We start from the raw sequence: 16,722 nt of genomic DNA, 5'->3' as shown, positions 1-16,722 counted from the left end.
CCAATTCTTTTCTCTCCTCCAAATGTAAGTCCTCACTCTGTTCATATGGGGGTTCAGCTTGTGTAGCTGGGAATAAGACTTTCTCCTCCAGGTTAGGTATCTTGTCATTTACACTTTCTGACTTTCATGAAAAAACAGCACGTAGCTCTTTGACTTCTCATCACATGTTCCTGCTTTTCTGTTTTATAGCAGCTTTTGCATCTTTTCTCTAGAGGGTTTTCTCTTATCTTTCATGATGACCACTGTATATTGTTCACTGAAATTTGGGAATGGTATTATAATTATTTTATCAGATTCACACTTAGATTACTGCTTTACATTAGAAAGCTAATCATTCATTGCATATTCTCAAACACACAAAAAAGTATGTTTCTATTACCAGAAAGTCAAAATATTACAAGTTTTTATCTTGATGTGGAATTAAAAACTCAAGTAATCTTTCCATATAAATAATGGACAAAGAGCCACAACTGAATAATTTTGCACAAAGATTGTATAGTTAGACATGTTACAAAACTATATAAAAATTGTGTAGTTAGACACGTTACTTCTACTGTAGTAGTACCCCAAAGGCCCAGTCCCAATCCAGAAATGCACTGTGTTCTGTAAAAGCAAGCAAAGTGGATTGTCATGCTCTAGCTTCCATACAACTGGGGAATGACATCCTTCCTTGAAGCAGCATCTCTCTTAAATACATCAGTGTAGGAAATATAATGGAGGTTAGTTGCAATATGGTTTTATTCTGGTATTTATTGTATGAGCCTAATAGAGCAATTTTTTTTTTCTTTTCTGAGTTTCTGGTTTTCCTTCGGTCCCCATAACCATGTCCCAAAAGATCTGCATTTAAATGCCGTGCTTACATCCTAGAAGTTCATGCTATCTTTTCTTCTAATCTTGTATGTAATTTTCTTCATGTAAAAATGCCTTGAAACAATAAACATGGTATTATCAAACCCAAATTGTTTATGAAGCAAACTTGGGAGAGTAAAAGGTGCTCATTTATAAATTAAATTAACTCATTTAATTATATGGCTGCATTTTTACAGCTGGTATTTGCTTGATCCATTGCCTGTCCACAATACAGTGAGTGATTAACTGTGGTGATCAGACAATAATTATTATTTATATTGCAATTTTTGAGCTGTTATGGGTATACATGATAACTTTAGTTGTGCTATGGAGGCTGTTGAGCCAGAAAAGGTTAGTTAGCTCTCAAAAAATATATGAAATGTCTACAGTTCACTGTAAGCTCCAATATGTGCATTTATAGTGAGCTAACGAGTATACAAGCCTAACTGTTCTGAACATTAAATGCCAGTCTAGAATCTATTAACACTTATTTTCACCGTAAAGATAACAATTAAAAAATGAAAAGACTCTGGAGAAACACAACATGTGGTCTCATGAAGCCTATTTGAAATGTGTCTGAAAAATGTCTGGTCTCTTAGATTTAGTAAATGTTACTATTATTGTAGATTTATTTTTTTTTTACTTTCAGAGTAATACTGTTATAGGAGTAAAGGCCCAAAAAACAAACTCCATATTCTCATCTAGTATGTATTTTCTCCCTTTTTTTCCCCTTCCTTTCTTACAGAAGGAAAAATATCTAAGATGTTTTTCCAACGTCTAAGATGTTGCTGTTGTGTGGTGATTGAACTCTCCTTCAGAGATTGCTGAGCCTTACCCAAAGAAATTTTCTGTCCCATTCATCACACTTAATTTTATTTTCATATGTTGCTTCTTACCTTGGCTCACAAAATAACTTTCCTCACAACAAGCAAGATAACCGCACCAATTTGAAATGAGGAAACAGAAAGAAAATTGAATAGTGGGAGGTACAAACAATTTGGTTGCACGCCACACTGGCCCACTGGCTCTCTCAACACTTGGGCTTCTGAGCCAAAGGCTTGGGCTTTCAAGAGACAACAGAGTGCTCAGGAATGAGGTGTATCTCTTCTTGTACGTGCCTCAAAGATACCTGAGGGGAAAAAAAGATCATATTCAAACTTTTGTCAACATTATTGGCTCACGTGTCACAGGTTGCCTGTCCCTTGCAGGAGTGTGGAAATTCCATTGTTCTATCTGTGAGCACTGCATGTTGCCACAGAAATCCAATATCACTGACATCCTGGCAGAGTGGTCAGTTAGTAGGAGCTGTCTCATTTCCACTCCTTGATGTTCCAGGGTTCATTGCTTAGGTTTTTGCTATTTTTTCCTTTTTGTTTTCTATTTTTAAAAATTTTTTCTCTTCCTTTCCCAAATAGACTATCAAGGAAAACAGAAGTTCTAGTATTTGAATACTATTTTCAGATGTATGTCTTCTGGTCATGCTTATGCTAAAATTGCTGCAGATATAGCTGAGCACAGTGTCTTTTGAGATTTTGTGGGAAATTTCCTTCTTCTTTTTTTTAAAATTTTTTTTTTGTCATGGAATGATCTGTCAGCAGCCATTGTGGGGGGGTTTTTTGGCCTTTTATGATCATTGGGTCTTTTCCTTTGTACTTCCCCCCCTCCAAGTATTCTGGCAGATGATGTGTTCTTTACAATCAATATAACTGTCCTGCATCTCTACTGCCCAAAAGGTGGTCTTTTTGTAACTGTTCTTATTATTTAGCCATTCTCTTTTTAAAATAGGCATTCATTTTATACTCTTTATTCTGTGCACATTCACCTGCTAAACAGAGCATATCCCACCTAGAAAAGACTGTCCCTCCTACAGAAATAGATTCCTTGCTTTTTGTGTCTGTACTGCCTGCTTCTGATCCAGCATTGTGACTGGCTGCTATGCAGAACAGTGGGACCTGTTCTTCAAATAATTAGATTTACACAGATAAAAATAACTTTACCCAAAAAAAAACCCAACCCAATTACTTTGCAGACTGGTAGGGGAACTTACAAATGGGATCATTTTCTTCTGAGGGAAAAAAAAATCTTTCCACAGATTTCCGGATGAATTTTCAAAACTCTTTAGGTTATGATATTTAGCACCAATAAATAGCCAATTCAGATTTTGATTGCAGGTATTTCCAGTGTTATGTCTTTTGTGTGAGGAAATCACTGCAACCAATGAAACTTCTGCAACTTCAGTAAAGCTGCTTAATATCAAGCATTTTTTTCTGAAGGAGAAAGAAGATAAGAAATTCTGTATTTCGTGACAGTTAAAATATGTTTAATTGAAATCAACATTTTGGTGATTTTTGCTCAAGTACAAATTTTGCACTGTAGGAATTGCTTATATGTTTTTTGGCAAACTTTCCATTCCAAAGGGTCTTCCAGATACCACAAGGGAACAACATCTCTTAATGGTCTCTCTTTGTTTTCATGGCCATTTACATCTTTCTGGTGGGAAACTCATATGTGTTATTTGGAAGGAAGATCACTGAGTTCAGAGTTTACAGACCTAAGAGCATTATGCTCATATTACCAACTCTGTGCTGTGAGACTTGGGCCTCCTTGGGTACTGTGTACTATTTACTCTGTGCAGGCTTTACTGCAATTAATCTGAACAGGCAGCGTGTGTCTGACAGCAAACTGCATATAAAGATCATGCAATCTGACTGCTGGGTCTATGAGGATATTGCTGCTGAATAAAAAGTGTTTGAAGGAGCAAAGCTTTAACTCCCAAGGGAAATCCAAGTCTGCTATCTTCTGTCTTCAGTGGCTGATGTGCATAAGCAGGACTTGACTGGAACTCCAGGAGCCTGTAGGGTCAACACAGGTTCCACAGATAAAAACTCAGAAGTGCAACCCCATGATTTGGGTTTCTTTCCAATTCCTTATTTGAATTTCTGCCTTTCTTCTCTGGAAAAAAAAAAAATCTGTAGGTACAAGGGCAGAGGTGTTGTGTCCTTTGGATCTGTATAGCAATCTATATAATCATAGAATCACAGAGTAATAGAATAGTTTAGGTTAGAAGGGAGCTTAAAGATTCTTAATTCCAACACCCCTGCTACAGGCAGGAACACCTTCTGCTAGACCAGGTTGCTCAAAGCCTCATCCAGCTTGGCCTTGAACACTGCCTGGAACAAGGCATCTACAAATTCTTTGGGCAGCTCATCCCAGTGCTTCACCATTCTCACAGTGAAAAATTTCTTCCTAACAAGAAATTTAAACCTGCCATTATTCAGTTTAAAGCTATTTCCTTTGTCTGGCTGCCCTTGGGAAAACATCATTTGACCATGGTTGATGGTTCTGGTTCAGGTAAAGCAGACATGTATGGCATATTTGGGCAGCCAGAAATTGCTGGGTATTACATAGCTGTATAATTTGCCTGCCACTTGGAGCATCTATAGGACCAAGTTTGCCTCGTATTCCCTAACCCAGTGGATCATCTGGTAGTGCTGCATTCTTTTGTTCTCTTGTGACCTGTAGCTTTCCAGTTTTCTTGACTGTCACCAACAAGTATCTTCTCTTTGCTGCATGGAAATAGAACTTTACAGATTATTTTGTAGCTACCATAAGGCAAATGTGTTATTTATTTTGCTTTCTAGTTTAATTTCTCTTTTCTCCAGGAATGGCAGCACATTTCTGTTTTCTCACAGTTTGGCTGATTCTAAGTTGATTCTTTTCTTTTTAGATTGGGTTATTTAATCTTCAGCCAGACTCAAGGTTTTCTTCTGTTGGGTTTACTACTGAGAAGAACCAGCTCATGTTGTCTTCTCTTGGATTTTGCTTCTTCCATCACTGGAAGAATGATCCCTCTTGCTTTGTCTACTCCATGTGACTTAATTATATTTTTCTAAGGAAGATTTCATAAGGAGTTGAAGAATTTTAAATTTTTATGTTCAAACCGGTGCATCTTGTGTAGGTAAAATTTTTATAAAGATCATGTAAGAAAAAGGTCAGTCTCTAAAGTTTGCAAGCTTCCCAGTACTGTAACATTTCAAAGTGTACAGCTTAGCTATATTCCAGTTTCTATGGCTTAGTGAACAAACTGTAACTCCTATGGGAAGTTATATAGAAGAATGGTTTCTGAATTTCTTGAAACCAGGTAATTTATGATCCAGAACTAGCAGTTAGAAGATGAATTTATTTAACATGTCAGGAAACTTAATTTCTCATGCTTGTCCTGTTGTAATATTTGGCCAGTGATTGCAAAAGTATCTAGTTTTTCCTCTCCTTCTCTCTTGGCTTTCTTGCCTACATAAATGTGTATAAAAGCAGTGACACACCTGCTGCAGAAACAAATGTATTTCAATAAATATTCTTTCAATCTCCTTGAATTTACCTACAGTTCTGGTAATAATTACATCCTATTTGTCTTACAGTTGCAACGTCAGTTTCTCTTTCTATTTTTAAGCATTGACACTGTTTTACATCTGTTGAGATCTCTTATTTTAGGATGGTTTTGTTATTGAGTGATCTCTGATTGGCTTTGTTATCGAATGATCTCTCTCTAATTCCTCCTTTCAGTAAGATCATCAAAAAACTCTTTTTAATGCTCCAGAGATTTCTGTGCTGGTTGTATTCAAGATACAACCTTGACACTAATGAAGGATATTCCTTATTTCAAAATATGGATATTCCAAAGTGTTCAACATAAAAAAGTTTCTTTGAGCCCTGTAATTTCCTTCTACACAAACAGCCACTGGAGTCAGAATTCATGATTTTTCTGAACTACTTCCAGATGAACTGTGTGTGTTTTTCTCCTTTAATCTTCAGCATTACACGTTAACTGCTTTACCTCTTGGTCACTTAAGAGCCATCAGATGTCCTTGCATCACCCCTGATCTAGATTACACTCATTTGAAGAAGAGGTCTTTTTCATTCCATGAGAAAGGAAGCTTTTAGTAATGCTAGTAATAAGCAGTGCTATGAAGATACTCAATTGGGTACAGAAAATCTTTGGTATATACCTGTTCATAAGTAGCCCACCAGAAGCATTTTAATCTTCAAGACCAAGGACTGAGGTAGCAATATTTGTTATATGCAAAGCCAAGATTCAATCATTTGATCAAGACTTGGTGCTTAAGACGTAATTTGATTGAAGAATTCTTCAGGCTGGCAATTTAGACAATCTTGTCTCCCAGTTTCATTTCTTACCACTTCTGCTTGTTGTATGGAATCTTGTTTTGTAGGATGGGAGGAGACAGAAATTACAAAGGTCTGAATTACGTACTAGTGATTGTCTTTGTCATAGTCTTGTTTTCTGCCATCCTATCTTCCTCCCTCTTTCCCCTTTTTATATTATGCTTTCTCCATAATAGAATATTTCCTTATTCTACAATTATTTTTTTTTTATGGACTGCAAAGGGGAGAAAGGGTGGAAGTTTTCTGTATCTGTGATTGACAGACTTTTTGCCTCCTGCTTCCTAGTAGGTAGATAACGCTTGCTGTATGGGATCTTGTTTTGTAGGGTGGAAGAAGAGGGAGGACTACAACAAACACAAATAGTGGTATGTAATTTTCCCTTTCTCCTTTGTCTCTCCCTACTTACCAGTCCTAGCAGAATTTTCTCAATCACATGGTGATACTTTGTTCTGCTATTTGCTGCTTTTTATAAAAACACATCTTCTCAGATTTTGTTAGTTAAGTGCCTGCAGCATTTTAAGGAAGAATGCCAATGAAATATTACATACAACACAAAAGGAATGAATCAAACTGTGCTTACTCTTGGACACAAATTGACTGAACTTAAACTGACCAGGTTCTAAGTATTTTAGTCATCCAGTATCTTTAAAAAGATTTAACAGGCTACTGTATATGGGGATTTTGGAGAAAACATCTGTGATGGGGAAAGAGTAGTCATCCTATTTAAACTCAAATCAGCTACATGCATAGACTGTGCTATCTTTTTGAAAAGCTAATGCTGTAGAGATTATAGAGGGCTGCCTGATTTTCTGTTCAAGTTTCAACAAAATGTTGTAAACTTAAATTCTATTTGCAGAATGTTTGAATGACACAGGGAGATGATACTCAGCTAGGCATAATACAGATTATCTAGAGGGAAAGGGATCATTTTTGTGAAACAAAGGGGAAGATTGCTATTAGGCAGAGAAATTGCATTGTTTCTATTTCTACACTTTAAAAAGTAGTGTTGTGTGGTGCTTGAACATTTCACTCAAAAATGCAGAAGGTATTCAAAAGTCATTGTCAGTTGATGTAGGTTTTGATGAGATTTTTTCTGTCATAAAGTTCTAATTTCTTCCCTCTCATTAAAAAGGTACAAGTTGTTTATCAGAGAGATACATAAAACATCAGAACTGTAGCAAAAAAAAAAAATTATGGGGGAAATGCTTTATTGAATTTAGTTATCAAAAGGAATAGAGAAAAGCAAATAATGTGTCAAAAACTTGTTTCAAGGAAGATACAATCTTCACTAGACCAATTTTTCTTTGCATTGTTCTGGATTGTTGGTTCACTATTGACTGAGAAGGAACATGTCTTCTCAGTGAATCATTCCTAGTTTCTATGACACCCCTAAGATCTGCACAGTACAGCTACAGCAAAAACAAGTCATATTTTCAAGGTCTGAATAGCTGTGATAATTAGGAAACAAGAGCTGCATTTGTATTCGCCATGATGATAGGAAAGCTTTTCCATTTCAGTTGAAAACAAGAACAGAAGACAGTAAATTCTCAACAGCATAGTGCACTTCTCTTGGTAACAACACATAAGGGATCAGATCCTGTACATTAACTGATCTGCACAGATCATGTGTCAAAAAAACTAAATGGAAAAGGTAGAATAAATTTTATCTATCTGATACTCAGTAAAATAGATTTTTTTTTCCTGTGAGAAAAACATGTTTTAGTGGATTACTTTAATGCTCAGCATGTTATTGTTTATGGCCTGACACCATGCCTGTGATCAAGGTAATTCTTTTCTTTCTACTGTGAAAATAGAAACAAAGGGATTTTGTGTGATCACTCTGTGCTTGGTCCATTTGAGAGGAATTTAGAGGGTTGACCCTGGCTGGATGCAGGGCACCCACCAAACCCTCTCAATCATTCCCCTCCACAGCTGGACAGGGGAGAGAGATATATAATAATAGAAATATAGAGAATAGAAATAGAAAAAATAGAAATATTAGAGAAATATAATAAGAGATTCATGGGTTGAGTTTAGAACCAGGAGACATCACTCCCCAAATACTATCACAGGCAAAACAGACTTGGGGATATTAATTGAATTTATTACTAACAAAATCAGAGCAGGATAATGAAAAGTAAAAGAAATGTTAAAAATCACCTTCCTCCCAACCCTCCCTCCTTCCCAGCTCTACTTCCTACTCTGCAGCAATGCAGGGCGATGGGGAATGGGGGTTATGGTCAGTTCATCACACATTGTTCCTGCCACTGCTCAGTGTGGGGTTCCTCCCACAAGAAGCCATTCTCCACAAACTTCTCCAACAGGAGTCCATCCCACAGCCAACAGTTCTCCATGAAATGCTTGAATGCAGATCACTGTTCCATAGGGTGCAGTCCTTCAGGAACAGGCTATCCCAGCATGGGTCCTCCATGGGGTCGCAAGTCCTAGCAGGAAACCTGCTCCAACATGGGCTCCTCTCTCCATGGATCTGCAGGTCCCAGACAGGAACCTGCTCCAGCTTGGCTTCTCTTGGATTCACAGCCTCCTCTCAGGCATCCACCTGCTACAGGGTGGGCTCCTTGAAGAGCTGCAGGCGGATTTCTGCACTCCCATTGACCACCGTGGGCTGCAGGATCACAGCTGCCTCACCATGGTGTTCATCATGGGCTGCACAGGGATCTCAGCTCCAGCACCTGGAACACCTCCTCCCTTTCCTTCTTCACTGACCTTGCAGGGCTGCTCCTCTCATTCTCTCTTCTCAGAGATCAATTACATCTGCACAATACTTTTTTTTCTTCTTAAATATTTTACCACAGAGGCATTACTATCATTCCTGATGGGCTCAGCCTTGGCCAGCAGCAGGTCCATCCTGGAGCCATCCTGGTCCAATCCAGAGCAATCTGGCTCTGCTGAACATGGGGAAAACTTCTGTCAGCTCCTTACAGAAACCACCCCTGTGTTTCCCAGCTGCTAAAACCTGGCCACACAAACCCAATGTCAGACTTTCAGTGGAGAGATTCTTCCCAGACTAGGGTAAAACCTAAATTGACATTGTCAATATGAAGCAAAACTACTCCATCATGATGGAAAATGAGTCCCCAAAGTGTATTTCTTTTAAATAATAACTGTATATTGTGGAAAAATATGAAATTTGATGATAAAGAACTAATTACGATCTAGAGGTTTTGTACTGTTGGCATTTGGAAAAAAAAGTTAATTGCTTTTATTCTGAGGTTCATAACATTATCATTAATTTTCATGATAACTTTATTGCTTAGACATGACACATTGAATAGAGCTGTCTGTTTGATAGAAAATGCATGGGCTACTAAGATGTCAACAATAATGGCACTTTAAAAGTTTCAAAAGGATGAATAATTACTGTGAATTAAGTTCTGTTTGAGCTGAGTGCAGAAGGGTTGGGTTTTTTCTGTGGTTTTGTTTAAATGGTATTGTGATTCATCTACGCAATCAAAAAATCATCTGTCCATGCAAACTAAAATGTTGTCCATTTTCATTTCAAAAGTTGTTCTCGGTCTAGAGTGAAGGGGCCACCACCTCCAGGTTATACTGGCACATAATGTCTTTATCTTGGCATGTGGATGAAAGATATTGTAATGGGAGCAGGTGTAGAGCAGTGAATCTTTTACCATTTGCAGAGAAGAGGACTAGTGGTACTTGGGGACTTGTAAAGAGTCCTTGGTGACTCTGTATCACCTAGAAATCTGTGCTAGCAGTGAATACACCAGTATCCATTTTTTTTTTCTGATTTGTGAACGAAAAATATATGGTGCAGCATGTCAGTCTTGTATTTGCTGTTTTCTGCATAAAAATTTTTACAACAATGCTCCTAATGTGGTGAATTAGATACATATTTTGCTAAGAATGAAAAACCCTTTTTAAGCAACGCTTTCCTGTGGGCATAAATAAATACTTAGTAGCAGGTGTGTGGGTGTATTTTCTACCATTTGCTAGATTATCATAATTTTTCTGTTATAAGTAATGAAATAGAGCAGTTAAGAATACTGAGGGGTACGTTTTAAGACTGAATACTTACAGTATGAAGTTCATTTTAAAAAGAAATTCTAGTTCTTGAGTCATATTGAATTTTTACAGTGTAAATTAAAAAGATGTCATGGTTTGAATTGTATTGGTACCTGAAAACTGCTATTCTGGTATAACAAATTATAACAGATTAATAGGAGCCCTATGCTGATGTCTATTTATTTTGCAGCTGATATATACTTTTGTTGACTTTTCTTTGACCCATAGATTAAAATTTTCTTGCCTTTTGCTAAATATATTATGTTTATTTTACAATTAGATTGTTGCCTTTAAAATAATTTTTGGCCCTCTGCTTCAGACATTTTAGTTTAAAATTACTATAAACAAATTTTTAAATAAGCCCATCCTCTTTTTTCCTGCCTTTTCCAAGCTATTTATAATTTTCATTAGCAGTGGTAAGAGAAGAGATTCCTCTTGTTAAACTCTGAGATGGGATTCTGGAAATACTGTGAAGAGCAAATTGTAAGTGATGGACTTGATGTCCAAGCAAAATAGACATCAGCCAAAAAGAAGAAGCAACTACTTCCCAAGAAAGGAGAATTAGCAGAATATTAGCTTTTCTAATTTTGAGGCAAACCTTTAGGGCATGTGGAAGTAAACCCAAACCATTTTATGATTCTCTCAATCTATGAAATTAATTCCAGTCTAGTTCTGCTAATAAAAATACTTTTTTTAAAAAATTATATTCATGTCATTGCTTCCTTCATATTCCAGCACTGCTGTCTTTTCTGAAGCTGTGTCTGACCTGCCCACCAGTGCTGGAGATGACTGGCAAACAGGGTTATGATTCAGCTTAGCTGCCTTTATCCTCACCAAGGTGCAGGGCTGCTTATTCATGCTAATAGAGAGAGACTGGCCCCACCAGAAGCTGATCCTCCCTAACAATCTGAGCAGATTTAGATACTTGTCTTAACAGCATTCTTATGTCTTGGGTGTGGTAAATTATCATTTCATAAATCCATTCAAGAAATATATAACTCCAAGAGTTCTGCTGGTTTTGTTCATGTGACTTTTAGATAATTTCTTCTGCCTGTGTAAATATGTGTATTAAATTTTCTCTGTGAAAAGAGACTAGAAGATGCAAAGTTTCTCATTTCAACAGATCACCTTTTTCCCAAAGAAAAGAACTATGCACTTTATAATGGTATGTAACACAAAGAAGAATTAATGTTCTTCAATATAAGTTAGATTTCTTTACCTTATAAGGAAGAAAATAAAAACTTTATCCTTTTGTCTAAGGAACTCCAAGCTATCATTCTGTTTTCTGGTTAGGAAATTCGTAATGGTCTTCATAGACTATGACTATTCAGAAGTTATCTTACATATGCTAACCTTCTCTAAAAAGTGAAACTATATATTTAATAGTGAATTTTCTTCTCAGTCTTCTCAAAAAATAGTTCATCTCATGTTTAATAAATGGACAACGTATTTCTTCAACAATATAAAAACAAAAAACTAACCCAAAAAATAGTCCACTGTAAAAGAGGGGAAGCTTGCAGCAATGTTAAAAACAACCAACCAAACAAACCAAATCAAAACAAAAACGAAAAACCCACCTAGATTTTGTAAAATTGCTGTTTGGGAGTTGTTTTGAGATACCAACCCTGAGAAATGTTGAATCATCAAAGATAACCATACATTTAGTAATTACTCTAAGGTAACTTACAGAGTACTCACTGAGAAATATGAGTAATTTAATACTGTACAGCATAGGACTCAATATTTTGGGTTTCTTTTTCAGATTCTTTCTCAAGTTTCCACATTAAATATTTTCAGTTTTAAACATATGTGTTCTACAAAGCTTTCAAACCCTATGGAACTGGCCTAGAATTGGAAAATCATTGCAGCTTCTCCACTCCCTTTGTGACCATCAACACATTTCTTCCATCAATGTTTCTGGCCAAGCTACATGCTGCTGTCTCCTCTATTTCCAAATGTCAGCCTATCACATACTGTCAATTTCTCTTTTTTGGTGTTTTTTTCGTGGTGTGTTTTTTGTTTGTTTTTTTTTGGTTTTTTTTGTTTGTTTGTTTTTTTTTTTTTTTTTTTTTTTTTTTTTTTTTTTTTTTTTTTTTTTTTTTTTTTTTTTTTTTTTTTTTTTTTTTTTTTTTTTCCTGAAGGCATTTACTTTTAGGGCCAAAAACCCATCACTGAAGTAGAGATTTGTCTGTATATGAGCACACATGGAAAGCAAATTTTTTTCATATAAAAGAGCCTATCTTATATGTTCACTTTAGGGAGCAGGACAGAGCTCTCTGGTCTTATGCTCTGGACTTTGAAGGGAGAAATCAGCAGTGAAAGATGCTTGGATGAGTGATCTGGAAAAAAGACTTAATGTATACTCTTCATGTACACCAAATAACCAGATTTGCAAAATAGAAGCATGACCAAAGAAGTTTGTTGTGATTGAATTATTTCTAACAGAAAAATAGTACTGTTTTATACTTGTGATGCAATTATACTGTTCTCTGGGTTAGAGGAGAATTCAGAAAAGTTACTGAAATGTCAAAATGTAGACATAAGGGAGGCCTATGTTTGAAAGAACTCTTGCTTCTATATTTGTCCAGACTGGATCATAGTCAGTACATACCCAGTTTTTACTGTTCCTCTGACTTCTTACCTTATTTATTTGGCTAAATGACTGTGATTACATTATTTCAATTTGACCCACAGAGTATGGAATGTTAAACATGCTTTTTAAATGTATTAGAGTCAAATGATTTACCATGGAAAGTGAGGGTTTCCCAGTCTTCATGCAATATTCTTGGAACACATCTTACCAATAATGGAGTTCATTTTGCCATCTGCTTAATATCAATGAATTTTAGTGAAGCAAAGGAGCAGAGATGGGGTATGTGGTTTTTAAAGCATGATTCAGCTTAGCTCCCTTCTTGAAAAAATTTGAAGAGTAAACATTCTCTATCAAAGGCAAAAGGGCAACTGGTCAGCTTTGTAACTCAATCATTCTTCACTCTGTTGCTTATCCCCTTCTTTAGGTTATCAATATCACATGACTGAATTTACAGAGGTTCTGACAGGAACTCTGCAAAGTCAGTAAGAGCTGGGGCAGTCAGCTTTCTAAAAATAACTGGCCTGATTTTTATACTTTAGAGGAATTTTCACTCAAGCAAAAAAAATTGTCACTGCCAGATGGTGATGGAAACATTACTACAGCAAGTGAATGTTAACAAAGATGTACTCAGCAAAGCAAATTGTTGCCTTAGCAACAGGATGCTAAGCATTTTCAAGTAAATAAATAAATAAAATTAGACAGTATTATTTAGATAGAACAATGGCTCAAACCCCAAAAAAATTGCATGATTTTTTCCTTTTGGAAATAGAGGTGTTTTTTCTACATTTTGCTTAAGACTTTGTTACAACAATTTCTTGCTGACTAGGTGTCTTTCTTTCAACCTAAATACCCTTCTCATCTGTATTCATTTTTATTCCAGAACAAATTCTGCTATTTAGTCCCTTTCCTCTCTGCATTATTCCAACACATTTTTACAGTTAACAGTCCATAGGATTTGCAAACACCTCTATTTGGGATTGGTATCAGGATGTGAAATGCAGCAAAATATTAGTGTTGTAAGAGCTTCTCGGTGGCCTCAGCCAGTGACTGCCCTCCCACTGTGCTAGTTACCGCACAGAATTTCACAGAAATGTGGCTACATTAAAGGGTCTCAAATTTGGCCCACCAAAAGGAGGGCCAAATGAAACCTTGGAGGAGGGAAGACTTTGCTGTGCACAGGAATGTTAAAGCAGGTGTACTTTAAAGAAAGGAAATAGTAGTGATGTGTTTGTCAGGCACATGGCCAATGATAACACCTTTAGTGCTGGAGGGGTGGGCTGTGGTATTTGTGTTTTTCCTCAAAGTCTTGTAAAAGTTGCTTAAGCCACACTGAAATTTGCAGAACATTGACAAACCCCCAGTAGATAAAGGGGAGAATGCACCTCTTCCTTTCTTAATCATCATATACCACTTCTTTAAACAAAAATTGCAATCCACTGGATCAAGAACACAACAGACTAAGGCTAATGTGGCAGGATTTTAGAGGTAAGAGATTTCTCATCTTTAGAAATGAGAGGAAATGGAGCTTCTCTTGGCTCACTGGAGCCATTTCTTTGTGTATTTGAAAAGTGTCCTGACAAAGGCATGAGAACATACAGATTTGGCATGGGGTGGTTCTTGAACTGGTTTGACAATTGTTGGTTCATGTAGGAAGTGTGGCAATTCTGTTGTTGTTGGGACCAAATAATTTTCTATTTAATGTGTTTTCCACCAGCCTGAACATATGGAATATTGGTGTTGCTTCCATAGTTAGGCTCCCTTTCCTGCAGGATCACACTGTGTGTTGTATTGGCACCATCTGTCTCTATTTTAAATATTTAGATTAATGGTCTAACACTAATCCAATGTCTCAAACTATTAATTGTTCTTGATGCGTAGAGAAAGACAAAGGAAAAATTATTTCCTCCAGGAAAACTTGCTCTAATTTGACTTTTCACTTAAAATATTTTTTAGATCAAATATAGGCCAAATACTCTGATGAAGTTGGAACAAGCAAAGTGTTCAGATGTGAATAATCCATGAATATACATAATAAATAATACTTAATTACATTTTGATGTCTGAATAGAGTCCAGTATGTTTTGTCAAGTCTCACAGGGAAACTGCACAGGCTATTTATGCATCATTTCATAAATTGTTTCACCACCAGGCCTCATTCTGTTCTTCAGGCATGTTTTAAGCTGACATCACTTGTTAAGACTAGCACTACTTTAGAGGAAACACAAATTTCAATATAAAAGCACCAAAGTATAATCCAGTGAAGCTTCACTCAGTATATCTGAAAATATTCCCCCTCTTCTTGGGTTTTTCTTTTCGTTTGATGTAATAAATTTAATCCATTAAATATCCATATTGATATTTAATATGTTATATTTGGTTATCTTAAATGCAACCTCTAACCTTCTTTATGGAAGTGCAAGTATAAAATTTGCTAAGAATTTTTTATCTGTGGGATATCAGCATCATATCTTGAGTGAATGTGGTACTTGACTGTTAGAATTTGTTAGCATTTAGGAATCATAATGCTTAGTTGTCCTGAAGAATTGGTTTGTCATCTGTCTGCAGTGTAAACCCACATACACACTTTTTGAAATATGTAATGCAGTTCCTTAATGATATACAAACCTATTCTAGCTTTTTTGCTTGCTCCTTTGCTTGCTTGGTCATTATTTGGGATGCAGTCTTCAAACATTTGACCTTTAACTACTTATTACTTGTCTTGTCTTCTTTGCAATAGTAAGTACCTCATTTTCTGTGGTTGCATAAATAGGTGAAGTTAAATATTTCAATTATATTTCCAGCTAGGGCAAGAGTAAAATCCAGAGGAAACAAGGTAATTAATTCTTTTAAAGAATATAAGTAATGATATATAAATATTGCTACTTTAGCCATTTACTAAATTCATTTATGTCATGCAGAAATGTGTGAGAATATATTTGTCTTAGCCTAAAAATCAGACATTCCTTTCAGACACTAATTGGCATGAATATTGGGTTATTATGGCATGCATACTTAGTCTTGCTAAGATAATGCTTTGGATTAGTAAAAAAATATTCTCTTCTTACACATGTAGCTTTCTTCACTGCAAGAGACACCAAATTAATTCAGTTTTATTTGTCATGCAGGCCTGCAATCACAAACAAATTCAATAAGGTAAATCTGACTGAACCAGTATCAGGAGGGTTTTGGAAATGGATGCTGGAGCATGAAAATGTTCTTTTTCTTTTTGATCATTGGCCATAAATCTGCATTGGTATTAGGTGAATATTGCTGCTGACTCCAAACTCTGTGCAGTCTTGAAAAAGGTGTCTCCCATGAAGTACTTAGACATCCATGTCATAAGTACAGCCATTTCTTGGGCCAATTACTTCCTTCAGTGGGCTCCTGATCTCCAAAAATACTTGGTTTCTTAACTGAGGCATAGCAGTCCTTATACCTCGAGGCTCTCCTCCCTTTGCCATTGATACTGCCAGAGCGTTGCTGAAAGCCTCAGCTGCTCATGCCATTTTCCCATGGACAGTATTTTTGTGTCCCTCATTAAAAAAATTATTTCTAACACAGTTTGATACCAAATTTCTGAACCTGCTCGGAGAGAGTTTCTTTAGTTGTGCTCTGATGGAAACTTTTTGGTGTTTTACACAATATAGGTGATTTTCTGTTTGGTGTTAAATGCGTGATTAAAATGTTTTGCAATGAAAATTAAGTTTCCTCCATCACAAATTGTCAAAGTTGGATTGTATTATCTAAAATTATTACTTAAAAAATACAGTTTTACCACTTTAGAGTAAAAAAAAGTTGAAACTGGGAAAATGATGATTGGTAACATGGATATATTTGGGGGCCCTAGAAAGTATATGATTTGCAGGACACTTGCATCAATAACAGCTTTGGTGGTAGCAAGGATGGTGGAAGAAGAAGGAAGGTGGGAAAGCAAGCTTATCTTCTTTGTTGGGAGGAACTTAGACTATTAAATAACATGGGTAGGTGCCATCAGAATAATTTTTACAGATATTTTTAACTTCAGCAATCGATTTTAATTTGTGTTTTAATAGACA

General features: G+C 36.2%; 1 protein-coding gene across 4 annotated transcripts in view; it reads left to right on the top strand.

Moving 5' to 3' along the window:
- FGF14 (fibroblast growth factor 14) overlaps nucleotides 1-16,722 on the top strand; it is a 381,047-nt gene that overhangs the window by 213,734 nt on the left and 150,591 nt on the right. The window contains exon 2 of one of the 4 annotated variants that reach the window (XM_041478312.1): nucleotides 6,356-6,395. The exons of the other annotated variants lie outside the window; for them this stretch is intronic. Coding sequence (XP_041334246.1) covers nucleotides 6,356-6,395 — 40 coding nt within the window. The remainder of the gene's footprint in view (nucleotides 1-6,355; nucleotides 6,396-16,722) is intronic. 4 annotated transcript variants of the gene reach the window in all.

The sequence above is a fragment of the Pyrgilauda ruficollis genome, unplaced genomic scaffold (genome assembly GCF_017590135.1).
Source record: "Pyrgilauda ruficollis isolate IOZ18807 unplaced genomic scaffold, ASM1759013v1 scaffold44, whole genome shotgun sequence".
NCBI lineage: Eukaryota > Metazoa > Chordata > Aves > Passeriformes > Passeridae > Pyrgilauda > Pyrgilauda ruficollis.
Note: the sequence above shows the minus strand (reverse complement) of the source record. Positions and strands in the feature narration are given on the sequence as shown.